At 39.0% G+C, this 14,216-nt stretch overlaps 2 protein-coding genes across 5 annotated transcripts in view; both read left to right on the top strand.

Annotated features, from left to right (window-relative positions):
- The window catches only part of LOC110835244 (uncharacterized), a 102,388-nt gene extending 97,732 nt beyond the window's left edge, over window positions 1-4,656 (top strand). Inside the window, exon 6 of one of the 2 annotated variants that reach the window (XM_087343606.1) lies at window positions 4,559-4,656. In XM_087343606.1, the coding sequence (XP_087199732.1) occupies window positions 4,559-4,573 (15 nt within the window). In that variant the 3' untranslated portion in view covers window positions 4,574-4,656. Of the gene's footprint in view, window positions 1-570; window positions 2,626-4,558 lie in introns of those variants that run through there. The other variant, XM_087343605.1, reaches the window with a different exon arrangement.
- Window positions 4,657-4,671: 15 nt separating this feature from the next.
- Nckx30C (solute carrier family 24 member Nckx30C) overlaps window positions 4,672-14,216 on the top strand; it is a 211,015-nt gene continuing 201,470 nt past the window's right edge. For all 3 annotated transcript variants that reach the window (XM_087343600.1, XM_022060173.2, XM_087343601.1), the window contains exon 1: window positions 4,672-5,509. In XM_087343600.1, coding sequence (XP_087199726.1) covers window positions 4,766-5,509 — 744 coding nt within the window. In that variant the 5' untranslated portion in view covers window positions 4,672-4,765. The remainder of the gene's footprint in view (window positions 5,510-14,216) is intronic.

A 14,216-nucleotide genomic window follows, 5' to 3' on the forward strand; every position in this document is an offset into this window, starting at 1 on the left:
TAGTGGGACTTTACATTGATGATTATAACATGATGTCTGTGGAAGACAGTATATTATTTCAAACACAGTAGTTCACAGTGGGGAAAGAGATGCTCTTTATAAAGTGATATTAATTTGTAATGTCTGAACACTGCATTATATCAAGAGTTGACTCTGCATGTACCATGCACCTTCAGTATTTTATGTATTCAGTTGCTACAGATGTCCTACAGGGTGGCCATAAAGTTTCGAAACAGGGATTGATGGAAATGCTGCATTAATGCACCGCATTCATTGTCATTTTGCACAGCGCATTGAACTATGCATTGCTAATCAGGGACAACACATTGAACATATATTGTAATGTAATATCAATAAACCGTTTATTATGTATATTCACCTATGTTTCCAGACTTTATGGCCACTCTGTACTGTTCAGGCAGTATTTATTCAACATTTGCTGCATATTTTTATGCAAGGAATCACTTTGGAGGGCTTGTGCACATATTTTTCACCCTGTGTAATATTTTCCAAGAATTTCAATAGGTCCAGTTCTTTGTTTAATTTAAACATGTTCATTGTCTCTTTCAGGTTGCAGTTTGCCCAGTTGTCAGGGCAGCACGTTACGTAATGTATAAGATTCTGGCAATTTTATTTTTATTATTGGGATTCGGGGCATATGTAACCGTAAATGGGAGTAACTTCCACTAGCTGCATATTGCAGTTATTGATTATGCTCCAGTTACCAGACTTTCATTTGTAGCTGGGGCATAATACATATCTGTGATAATTAATACGAGGCTCGTCCACAAAGTAAGTTTCCCTGGGGCTGTTTACAGAAACAAAACACAATTTCATGGAAATATTTATTGCAACAGATACAGCAAGTGTCCAGCTATTTTTCAACACATTCGCCACCGGAATTGAGACATTTATCATACCGTGGGACCAACTTTTGAATACCTGTGTCGTAGAAGTCTGCCGCCTGGGATTGGAACCACTGTGTGACAACCATCTCCGCCTCTCTGTCATTCTCAAAACGCTGACGCTGACCGGACAGGAATTTCTTGAGGTGTAGGAAAAGATGGAAATCACTGGGAGCGAGGTCCGGGCTGTAGGGTGAATGATTAAACACCTCCCAGCTGAACTCCTGCAGGAGACTTGCTGTCCGTCGAGCCGTGTGCGGCCTAGCGTTATCGTGCAGGAAGACAATACCGGCACTAAGCATCCCGCGCCGCTTGTTCTGAATGGCCCGTCGCAATTTCTGCGGTGTTTCGCAGTAACGCTCAGCATTCACCGTCTCACCTCTGGTTAGGAAGTCGACGTGAACGCCCCGTCTGTCCCAGAACACCGTGCACATCACTTTCCGCGCCGACAACGTCTGCTTGAATTTCGTCTTACAGCTAGATCCACTGTGACACCAATGCATTGACTGCTGCTTGGTTTCTGGGGTAATGTGTGCAATCCACGTTTCATCACCTGTGATGATCCGGTCCAGAAACTCGTCGCCATCATCATGGTACCGCTGCAGAAATGTCAATGCTGACTCCATGCACTTTGTTTTGTGTTCTGGTGTCAGTTGCTTCGGCACCCACCTGGCGCACAATTTCCTGAACAACAGGTGCTCCGTGACAATTTCGTGCAACAAGGAGCGGGAAATCTGCGGGAAATGACTGCTGAGTTCCGTAATTGTGAAGCGACGATTATCCATAATGCGTTCCTGCACAAGCTCCACAAGGTCGTCTGTAATGATGGATGGCCTCCCACTGCGCTTCTCATCATGCACACTTTGTCAACCTGCTGAAAATTGTCTGCACCAGCGACGCACCATCTGCTTGCTCATGACGTTAGGCCCATAGACCCGGCACAGCTGACGATGAATTTCGATCGGCGCTATGCTCTGTGCATTCAAAAACTTTATCACTGACCGCACTTCACAGTCGGCGGGAGCTGGAATAAGAACCTCCATCTTCAACAGCTGCAACGATGCTACTGTGAGAACGCGGGAAGTACCGTTAGTGCATGCGCCATGCTACGTCATTGCTCTATCACGTACGCACAGTCGCTGCGCGCAATATAAGGTTTGCTAGCTGTGGGACGAGTGGGAAACTTACTTTGTGGACGCGCCTCATATTTTAATTCCAATATGTACACTATGATATTGTAATACATGGATTTCTTTTAATTATTTTGGCAATGTAAACATTTAATGAAACGACAACCATGAACCAAATTAACGTCTTTCTGATGGAGAGTAAAAATGTGTGTTACATTTTAGGCGTTGTAATATAAATAAAATATTCTGTAGAAGGTTTGGAACAAATTGTTGATTGAAAATTTTAAGTTTTTAAAAATACAAGAATATTTAATCCAAAGATAGAACATTTCTACTAATAAATAGACAATATTTGCTGTTTGATATTAAATTCATGATGAAGATCATCAAAAGGGACTCTGATTCCTATTATGTACTTGTTTACTATGTATTACACATATTTCTTGTATAACATTGGATGTTGAATTGTGATACTTTATTTTGTTTTGTAAGTTTCTAGAATAATATTTTGTATTCCAAGTTATCTGGCATTTAATTGTTTTAATGGTGAAAAATAAAGTGTAAATTTTAATAAAGTGTTACATCATACAGCCTTTTTGTAATCTTTTGCAACTACAGTTTTGTGGTGGTAGCCTTCTAATAGCTTATATCTTATTTTGACTTGAGTTAATGTAGTTCAAATGCCTGGGTGTTCTTTTAAAATTTTAAAATTTTTCTATGGACTGTACGAAGGTTGCTAGAGAATGAACATCATGTCATTATTTACACCCAGCAAGTTACAGGGTTCCAGCTGGAATCTGATCATTGAATACAGCGTGTACCATAATAGTAAAAGTAACGTAAAGCTGTCCCACTATACGCCATGTAGGCGTTTGGGGTGAGAGGTGATATAGCTCCTCTCTTCCTTGACCTCAGCACTAGATGGGGGTGAGTGGTCAGAATCACGCCCCGGCCGGCTTTACCCCAGGGAAAGGACCCCGGTACCCATTGTAGAGGAGGCTGGGTGGGCCCCAGAGCCGGTCTGGACGCAGAGGCTAGAGGAAAAATCCTCTGCCCCCGTCGGGGGTACCATAATAGTAATCACGGAAATCTTGAATGTGGTAGCTAACTGGTGTATTAGATATTGGTCTGAATATTAATATTTCCAGCCTCGCAAATTTGCCGGTGACGGTTGATCTAACAAAGTACGTTATCGTGTAAATTCTTTGAAATTTTCCTGTGGTGCCTATAACAGTGGCAGCATGCGTTCTAGGGCATGGATTTTGGGTGCTCGAAAATTAGGGGTGGATGTGCACCCGCATTTTTCTGTGTTGTGTTTCCCTGTGTAGTTGGAGAAATTGTGGTGTCCTGAAAACTCATCCGTGGAGTAAGTTGGAGAAGAAATTCTTTCCCATGGTGCATATCACCTGCTTCCTCGGACTGAGACGAAATTTCTTTTAATGCGTTGCCAGTAACATAAATTCATTTTTCTGTCCGAAAGAAGTGTTGATTCCTGTAACCTCTAACCTTACGTAATTATTACGAGATTATTTCACTTCCATAAGTGCAGTGAACAGATCTAAATCATTCTTACTGCTTTAGTTATGCTGTGTACTGTGGACTGCGCGAAGAAATTAATGCCAATTATGTTTTAACTGTAACTAATCGGTCACTTATTCTTCCACAACGTTGTGTGTTTTCTAGCCTGTCAGTAAAACTGGTATTGCAATTGTTTCAGGGACCCTGTATTTATTTTGTTTAAATGTCTGTAATTAAGGTGATAATTTTATGGCAAGTGGGGTGACAGCCTATGTAACTGTATGAATAATCAAGATACAGAGTAAATCTAAAGACATTTCACACCATTGGAATCCTGCAACTGTGTTAACTATAGTCAAAATGCGAAGGGAATAGCAAAACTAAGTAGATTTGAACTTCAAGTTTCTCGCACACTTTTCCCTGTCCAACCTTGTTACCTCCATCGTTCCCACAGTGGTAGCAAAAATTAAAACTTAGCAACGGCGCAGAGAGTACACTGCGTGTTTGGTTCTAAAAACGTAGTCTAACAAAATATTGCACTACCTCACTTTCACTTTATCATTACCAAATTTTTGGATATCAAGATCCTAGGTCGGCGGAGATGGGTTAGGTATTCCAATTTTGTGCCCCCTCGTTCGCCAGACCTAATTCCAATGGACTTTTCGTCTGGAAATTCATTGAAGGTTTCTGTATACTAGCTGGCGTAATGAACTCTTGTTCAAGAATTAAAGGACAGGATTAATGCGGCGATAGCAACAGTTACACACATGTTGCAGAGAGCATGGCAAGAGAATGATTATCGCGGGCATGTCTGCTGCATCACAGGTGATAAACATGTTGAAATGATGTTATCGGTTTCAGCTGTCTCACAATAGTAAACTTGTAGAAACCTTAAAAATTGTGAGCTACTTTGACTTTATTCTGAAAAGAGTAACAGTGCTTCAATACACCGCAAAAGTATATTTCTGATAAGGGAAAATTTGTGTTTTGTGTTGTTCAATTCAGTCATCAGGCACCTAAATCCCGGATTGTTCCGGAGAATCCAGGCCGTAATATTTCGGATTGTCTCCACGGGGGGCTGAACAGTCGTTCGGAGTGGTGCAGTGCGCGTATCGGGTGCGCAGAGAACCAGCTCGCTCGCGCCTACATATCGACCTGCCGGGCATAGCCATGAGCTAGCGGCCATCCTAACATAACCTTCCTTCAGAAGCCATGAAGTGTGTGAGGCTGCTCGCGGCAAGCTGCGTGCTGTTCTGCGCGCTCAGTAGACCCAGCCTTCAAAATGAACAACTATTATATGACGGACAAGAGGATTACCCTGAGAACAAGACATCCCCTGGCAGCGGAGAAAATGCTACCAAGGAGGAAAAGGCCCCCCTGTTTCCCACGGACCTGTTCACCATGGAACAACGACGTCAAGGAGCAGTTGTCCTCCACATCCTTGGTGTCGTTTACATGTTCGTGGCCCTCGCCATCGTCTGTGACGAGTTCTTCGTCCCGTCACTGGACGTCATCATTGAGAAGCTGGCAATACAGGACGACGTGGCTGGTGCCACCTTCATGGCGGCCGGTGGCTCGGCTCCGGAACTTTTCACCAGCGTCATCGGAGTGTTCGTGTCTTTCGATGACGTTGGTATCGGCACCATTGTTGGCTCGGCCGTCTTCAACATCCTGTTTGTGATCGGAATGTGCGCCATTTTCAGCAGGACTGTGCTCACTCTCACCTGGTGGCCCCTGTTTCGCGACTGCACCTTCTACTCCGCCAGTCTTATCACGCTTATTATTTTCTTCCGAGACAACCACATCTACTGGTACGAGGCACTGGTTCTGTTCGGATTCTACCTGGCCTATGTTTCCTTTATGAAGTGGAACCAACCGGTAGAGCGCTTCGTCAAGAAACACTTGTATAAGAACAGGGTGACTCGCGTTCGTAGCACGGACCAGCTCATGCCCTCGGTAAGTAGCGAGTCTGCATGTGATCAGCGGCCAGGGTACCCGGTCAACCATTCCGTTGCTTGTGGAGAACCTTATAATATATTTGGTACCTTCAACGAAAATTTGCGTCTTTTTAGTTTCATCGCTAGGGTTGATAATGGTGACCTCTGCTGTCCGTCACAAACTTCATGGGCAGAGCCCTTCTTGAGAAGCTAATTCATTAGTTAAGAAATTACCTGCCTCTCATTCACAACAGCCCATCGCTTGGCATTGATTGCTACAATTTTACACAATTTATTCTTCATGTTGGATTTCCAAACTGATTTAACGGCTTGCACTACGTGAAAAAGTTAATGCATGCCCTCAGATCATTTAATGATATTAGATTTTCCACAATTTCTGCTTCGGAAAGACGTAACTTAAGATTATATCAAACTAGATGGACCTTTTAATGTAATAGACCTTAAAGCGGGAAACGGTACCGAAACAAATTAAGTTTTTTTAAAAAAATTATGTATAATTTATTCAGCTCTGATTTGTATAAGTAATACATTTTGCTGCATTTTTTATTTATCCTTCCATTTATACATTTCTGTTAGTATGGTATCATTGTCAGACGGTAGGTTCTGTAGTAGTGTTTTAGTAATGTATTATTACGAATAAAATTCCGTAGTTAATTTTCTGTCAGCAACAAAATTCCATTTCTGACAGAATATTTCCATTTTCTGTGCCACGTTTTTTGGACACCTGTGAACTACATCATTCTTAACGTCCAAGTTGTTATCTGCATTCATACAGAAGATGGCTGTCTTCTGGGTTGTAGTACCATGTAGTTTGGTAGAAGGCGATGAGCCCTTTTGATGGAGGTAACAGGGACCTCTGAAACGTCGGTAAAGTTCTACCAGACTACACGGTGCTACAACCCACAAGACACTCCCGGCCGAGAAAACATCAAATCCCACATTAATACAAATTCAGTCTCTTAATGTCGACTCCCAATCAAAGTGAATGCATTATAAAATATTACCTGGTTCCATGACCGAAAACATTACATCAGAATCAACCTAGAATCTTGAAGAGGAACAGGGTTGGTCCAACAAAGAATGTGTCCATTCGATATGGGACACACGAATCAGTTCTGTGAAAATTATTTATACCACTTGGGGTCTTCCAAGTGATGGCAAAATTTGTTATAGGTATTTCTGCATGTGCGAATTCACTTGCTAGATTTAAAATGTATGTAATGAAATTGATGTGACATGCAATGAATTCCTCTTTATAAAACAATGCAGTTGGACTAATCATCCTTATGCCGTATTATTGTAAAATAAAATTCCAAAGTTTCGAAGACTGTCTCTGCTTTCATCATCAGGGAACTCTTGGCCAATAGGACTGTAGTGGACAAACACATGATATATCATCCGTATTTGTCGATCACTCCACGTACATAAGGTGTTACGGAAAAGAGGGTGAAATAGATCTGATCAAAATGCGATCACTAAGCCTAAATTTTGAAATTCAACTTATTAAACGATTTAGGTGAAGGTCGAATAATTTGAATGAAATTCTGTCAGAGTAATTTCTACAGAGTAAAATTTGTTTCTTGTTGTTATATTTAGTTGCTTAACCATGTTTTCCGTAGCAGAACACATCCAGTACTGGTGAATGAGACGACGACACTTTTCCGAAACGTTGGAAGTTTCACTCAGCTGTGACTGTTGATCGCCCGAAAGGATTTAATCTCATTTCGTCGCCGCGAGAGATTCAAGTCGTGTAGATCTATGAAATTAAACCGCCACTTCAGACACATGTAGAGGGCATGTGAACGAGTTTATACTGAGTTTGACCCACATAGGTGGAGTACAACAACTAAATTTGTTAACGTGTTACAGATATTAGAAATACTAGTGTATGAAAGTAAATAAAACTAAATAGACATGTGATTTGAGACTTTCGCGGCTGATTGCCCGTGATTTTATTAACTAATCAGACACTAATATTGGACATCGTGTAGTGTTGAATCATTTAGGAGTTTGTAGTAGAACTATTTCTTTCTGAGATGTAAATATTTCATGGCGAGTCATTTATTTACAATCACTAAAACAACAAATTGACCTTCCTGAGTTCTTGGTCTTCTCAGGTGTAACGTCGTCTGGACTTGTGGTAAATAACATTCCGGAAGAATATACTACTTTCGTTTTCAGCTTTTGAGCTTGAAAGCTCGAGCTGAAAGCGGTATTATTCCTACTCTTCCGGAACATTGATATATACTTACAAGTCCACACGGCATTACAACCCAAAAGACGAACATCAACATCTTAACCGCCGTTAGAACATCAGATCTCATATAACCAAAGAAATTTTGAATGAATTATTAATATCTACAATTAAATTCCAGCGTGTTCGGCCGATATGATTGTACTTGTATTGAACGTATGTTGAATGCTGTTCTCTGAATAAGGTGCTTTGAATTTGGACACAAGCCATTAAAGAAATATGACCCTCTAAACGTTTGTGAGACTGATTCATTACACAAATATTATGTTGGACACTGTCCATTGTCTTAAGTTATGTCTCATATACACGACTTTTCGGGAGTTGCCTCCATTATCGTCTTCAGGCGACTTATTATTTGTTTTAATTTAAGATTAAAGGCGACGATTGGGATCGAACACGGGACACTTTCCTTATTAGGTTAGTAGCGCCGATAATTAGCGTATTAGCCTAGTATTTAACAGGTTCCGGCATCGATCCGTACCATTGCTTAAAATCTTAAAATAAAATATGTAATATAAACAAACAACCAAGTCTCCTGAAGACGTGTGTTAGTAACCCCCAAAAGTCGCGTACATAAAATAGGCTTACCTTAAAAATTGGACTGCGTAAAACATTATAATGGCAGGGCTATACGCATAAATAGAAAAAAAGAGCATAACATTATTTTAGGAAAAGAGATATTTTAATTTATAAGATATTGTATGTGCGTCATATTGTGATTTATTTAAATAGTATTAAAAATATATTAAAATTGGCCGTCAATCACAATATAAGATAATTAAAATGTTCCACATGTAAATCGAGTACTCGATACGGAACGTAAAATGATATTTTAATCTTTTAATTATCTTATATTGTGATTGACGGCCAATTTTAATATATTTTTAATACTATTTAAATTTAATTTGGCCTATATTTTAAAATTATATTCAAAGGTTCAGGAACTAAATACACGCACGATATTAGTGTCTGCGCCCAAGAACCTGATTCGTGGAAGAACACGTGGGACTATGGCTTTAAAATCAAACTTTTTAATAGTTATACCCCCTCTGACCGAGGAGTGTTGATGGCTGATGACTTGTGACGTAAGTTGTACAGTACTGTACATAACGCCCCTCCCTTTCCGCCTCTGGTCCCTCGAGAGCAGTTTTCCGCAGCCGATGTGCCGCTAAATTTTATTAAGACATTGTATATTTGCACTTCATAATTATAAAAAGACGATATCTTATCTTTTATAATTAGAATTCGTAACACACACACACACACACACACATATAAGCACTGGTTCATCATCGATAGTTTTATTCAACATGTTTTGTTTCCGTGTCTGAATTCTTATAGGGCAAGGGTATATATATATAGGTTACATATGTAATGTACAGTTCGGACATTTCTGGTGTCCTGTCACGTGTCTCTGATGCCGGTGAAAAATTTTGTGGAACACTTCTTTAAGAGCCATTGTGTAATGTAAACACGAGCGTCCTCTAACGGTATCGACAATGCTTTTTCAGACGGTATGTAATATCCTTCTGCAGTTACACTCTTTGAATGAAAGTTCAAATACCTTAATATACACCCAGCACGAGATTACGGAGCACAATCATTTTGAAAATTTTTAAAAAGTTATTAAAACTGCAAATTATGTTGTGATGTCGGTACCAGTTTTAATTTGCCACATACACTTGAGAAGTTATTGAAGTTTAAAATTGAACAATAACTTAATGAATGTTCTCAGTTTAAACTTAGTGAAGAAATTGTATTTAATATTTGGACCTACTACAAAAATAATGCAATAATATTATCTTTATAAACGAAGTGGCTACGTCCATCCGAACGCGTCCCTCTGTATTTCTGCTAAAGAAATTTTTGGTTTGTGCACGACAGCGTAATGATGCTGTTAAAATTTGTGTAAATACACAGGTATTTTGTCTTGGGTTGTCGTCAGATAGGTTGGTTAGTTTCCAGAAGAAAGTACTTCATTAGAGCTGATGAAGTGAGTCTCTTTGGAATTGAACTGAGGGCACATTCCTCTATCAAACATACTCACAAACACGCGCAACGTAAGGTATAATTCACATGCTTCGTGTTTATATCCTACCGGGATAGCGCACTCAGCATAGTGAACAGGCTGTAGGTCGGACAGTCGGGCTTTGATTCGAGACTGGGACAGGGATTCTTTCCTCCGTCACTGCGCCCAAACCGGTTCTGGGGTCCACCCAGTCTCTTATCCAGTGAATACTGGGACATCATTCCGGGTTGAAAGCGGCCGGGGCGTGAAGTTGACCACTTACTCCTGTAAGATTTAGCTTAGCTATGTCGCAATTATGCCGTTACAGTGGCCGCGTGGTCAGTGGGATCGGGGGTTCGAATCCCACTCAAGGCATGGATGTTTGTCCGCGTCTTTCTGTGTTGTGCTGTCCTGTGTACAGGTAGAGGCCTTGCGACCGGCTGATCACTCGTCCAAGGTGTCTTACCAACTGTCTAATACATCAAAGCCAACGAAAGTTGGGACCCGCAGATGCTAAAGGCACTGAAGAACGGGCCGTATAAAATATATATATCACAAGTTGTAGTACTTGATTAAGGGCAAGGTCTTCATGGTATTTTGCTTAATTGCATCGGGATGGCTTTACCGCATTTCATAGTCATCAACAAAGTCAAAATCACACTAATAACGGTTTTGACGATGTCAACAACAGCTCAGACAGAATGACCAGTAAATAATTAATTGGTAAGAATGTGGAAGGAAACTGTTTTGGCCTAATTAAATGAACTATTTCGACATTTTGCTGGAGAGATTGAGGAAGAAACATGAAAAATATATCAATAGTCGCTCTTCGGACCAAAATTTTCACCCGGCACCTCCCGAATAAGAATCAGGAGCGACACTCGGCCGCTACGTTGAGTCATAATATTTAGGCCTAATAATGATGATGATGATAATAATAATAACCGTCATACCGAACGCCACCATGTAGCACGTCTGCTTTGTATTTGCTAAGTCCGGGTCTTGGTACAAAGACTTAGATTTTTCATGGGTTTTCCCAGTTTATCCAGGCAAATTCAGGGCTAGTACTTTAAAACAGACCAATATGAATGTTCTGTATAGTCACAGAGTCTTCACACTCTTTTCGGTTTATAATTTATAATTGCTCCAACACTTTACGCTATGAAAACAATTGAAAACGCCCCATCAGGATATCTCCATGTATTAGGCCTACAGATTGCTTTGGCTTCAGACCTAGCTTTCTAAATATCTTCCTATAGTTTTGTGGCCATCATTTTCTTTATTAGGGCCTTTATATTAAATGGATATTAATAAATTAAAATGCACCGATCCAATGTAGTTTCGATGTAAAATATACATTCCATAGAATTCCATGTCTCAAAGAAGACTATGGCTTTATGGCACTGTCAGATTTTATTAAACAAGTCTTTCTCTTGGTTGCAGCGCAAGCCTAGCCTTAAACTGAAATATGAAGTAAAGTTTGTTTGTCCGAGATACATTTTGTTCAGAGAACGCGGAGGTAAATCATAAATTGACACTAAAAATGGTACCATTTCTAACTGATATCAGTATGAAGTTAACATATTAAGCTTGTAATAGTTGTTTGTGACAAAATTTAAGAGAACTAAAGATTAATACATTTATAATCAACATTCTTAAATTAAAATATTTAAAGTATTGGTTAGTAATAATCAGATTTATGCATCGGATTTAGAAATCCTATCATGAGCATCTAAGAGATTTTTTGATTTCTGAGATACAACTGATATGAAATTCCTTATGTTTGTGACAGAATATCTGCTTATATAGGTACACAAATACAGTTCTTACAAAATAGTGTGCAACTATTCATGTAGCCTAGCATTTCTAGAGATAATAACTTTTCAAATTTCGGCGCCGGATAATTCCTGAATGGTTTATGTAAGAGCAGGAAACTGCTAAGGTCGCTGTTTTGTTCATATTTTTCATTATGTAGATAAACGACGAGCAAAGTGAACACACTGTTGTGAATTTACTGCAAAGTTTTGTTCGTATTTGGTTAAGAATGATAATTTCTGTAGTCCTGTTCCTTAGAATTGCTCCAAAGTGCCTTCACACGTCACATCACTTATAACTAGATCAATATATATGTTAGTTGTAGTCATAGAGTCTTCACAACACATTTAGAATGCATCGTAGTGATTAGAAACACTTCACAGTAATCGCTAAGATAGACATTTGATGATCACATATGCAGCTCACTAACCGTAGCATCGCTCGTAGAAACAAATATATACGCTCTTTAAAGGCTGTTTTCCGTATGGGAACGAAATTAACGCAAAGCACTGATTAAACAATTATCTTTGATTAATATCTTAAATAGTAATTATGAAGACTTGTCAGTTATAAGTCAATTGCGTTGCTTTGGGTGACCGTAATGGAAGACAGTCTTCAAAATCTGCAGTCTTTGTCAATCAATTTAATTATTAATTTCTAACTTGCTCTTTCCTTCTCAGAAAACCCACAATTCTGTTAGCCAGATCTTCGTGTTTTTGTGCCTCAAATTAGAACGTGATACATAAATTGTTAGTAACTGCCTATAATTGTAATATGCAACTTATTTATGACCTATCTAAACCTTTAAATGCTTTTATTAAAGAAATATCATTGTGTTGATATCTTCCCAAGGTAATGTATAATTTCTGTTGTTGAATAGCGAGGAATAGTTTTAAACAATGATGGAAGACATTTCTTACTGATATTTTTAAATACCCCATAAATCTAGTACATAAGAGCCAGTGGTTTTAAAAGAGAGCTGTTATGGGTAAACAAGAATTAGATCATAATGAAGATTCCATGGCTTAAAGAGAGAACAGAAAAGAATCGAGATCGAAGGAGATAAAAGACAATTGGCATGAGAAAGGAGCCAAAATTACATTGTAATAACAGCATATACTTCTACCACGACATCAGAACATCTTTTTCATAAGTAAGGGAATTATGCAATATATTTATAACTGGAAAAGACAACACATTTTTGTTGTGGTCTTAATAACGCTGATGGTCGGTTGACATTTCGCCATTTTGTGGGGCATGAATAAGAAATTACTGCGCGTATAACTAAATTATTTTAATTTTTAGGTAATTTTAATGTGATATCATGCTGTAACTGTCAGATTTAAAAATTATAAAAATAAGCTGTGGTTATTCCCAGTCTGTGAGGAATAATGATTTAATATCACAAGTACAAGATACTCTTTGCCTGCGATTTGAAAATACACAGATTTCAGTACAAATCCTAAAAGATACATTATCAGACAACGAAACAAAGCGAACAAAATGAAGTAATACGAACAAAACATTTCTGTTTACAATTACGCTATTGGGTAGCCATCCGTCCTCATGAATGCACCACAGTAGATTGTGGAACAATTCTGTTCACCATTACTTCAGAATTATGAAATAGGAGTAAAACACACATAATTAAGGCTGCTGAAAACAGTTCAGTCCATGAAAAGGATCTGCAAACTGTGCCACACGATCCGGATGTGGCGCATGCTACGATATTTGTAGAACTGTCAAGTATGTTAAAGACCAAAAACTGAGCAAGGAGCAACAATCATGTTATTTTTCTGTTGCCAATGGTTATTAGTTTTATTTCAATATTCAATCTGTAGTCTGGCCCATTTATTGAGTTTTCTTACTGCCCATAAACGCTACAGCACTGCCTGATGGTATATTTCATTCTGAATTCAGTAGCACATAACAATGCCATCTCTGGCATCGTTTTCTTCGTGTTTAAAATTAGCCATAAATATTTGAACATGGATTAGAGATGCTAATATGAAATATATTTGTCGCAGCCACTTAAATAGGATTAGTTTTATGGAGATCTTACTTTCAAACAATCGAAATGACGTCAGAGATAACAACGTATCACTTACTGTGTAGCTTTACTGGACTGTTTCCTTTGCGTATCCTTCTTTTGTTATGGTGTGGTGAGACTACGCTTCTGTGGGGCATTGGTCACTAATGGGGTCATTGCACATCCCCCAGATGATACTTGAGTGAATGTGGAGCATCGGTGGAATGATCACAGGGATAAGGGAAGGATTTGGAGAAAGACCTGTTGCAGTGCTGTTTTGTACATTACAAATCCCACATTGACTGGGAGCGTAATCGGCCCTCCGCCTGTACGATGGCATAGCCTTTTCTTACCCATTATGTAAAATATGTTGTGATGTATATTTATGCTTATGATACCTTAATGCCCCATCGTGCAATAGGTGCGTGTCATATTGCTCTGAAGTACAATTAGAACGATTAATAGATATTTCGGTCATGATTTTGGGGTTTATAATTGTTCGAGAATATATTTTTTGTTTGAATCTTACACTTCTTGCAGAATATCCGTTTTAGTAATATAAATGTTGCTCTATAAATGGCTAGCAAGGCGGTTAGATT

The sequence above is a fragment of the Zootermopsis nevadensis genome, unplaced genomic scaffold, assembly GCF_977971745.1.
Source record: "Zootermopsis nevadensis isolate Lab colony 2312 unplaced genomic scaffold, Znev_1.0 Znev_ptg000006l, whole genome shotgun sequence".
Lineage (NCBI taxonomy): Eukaryota > Metazoa > Arthropoda > Insecta > Blattodea > Termopsidae > Zootermopsis > Zootermopsis nevadensis.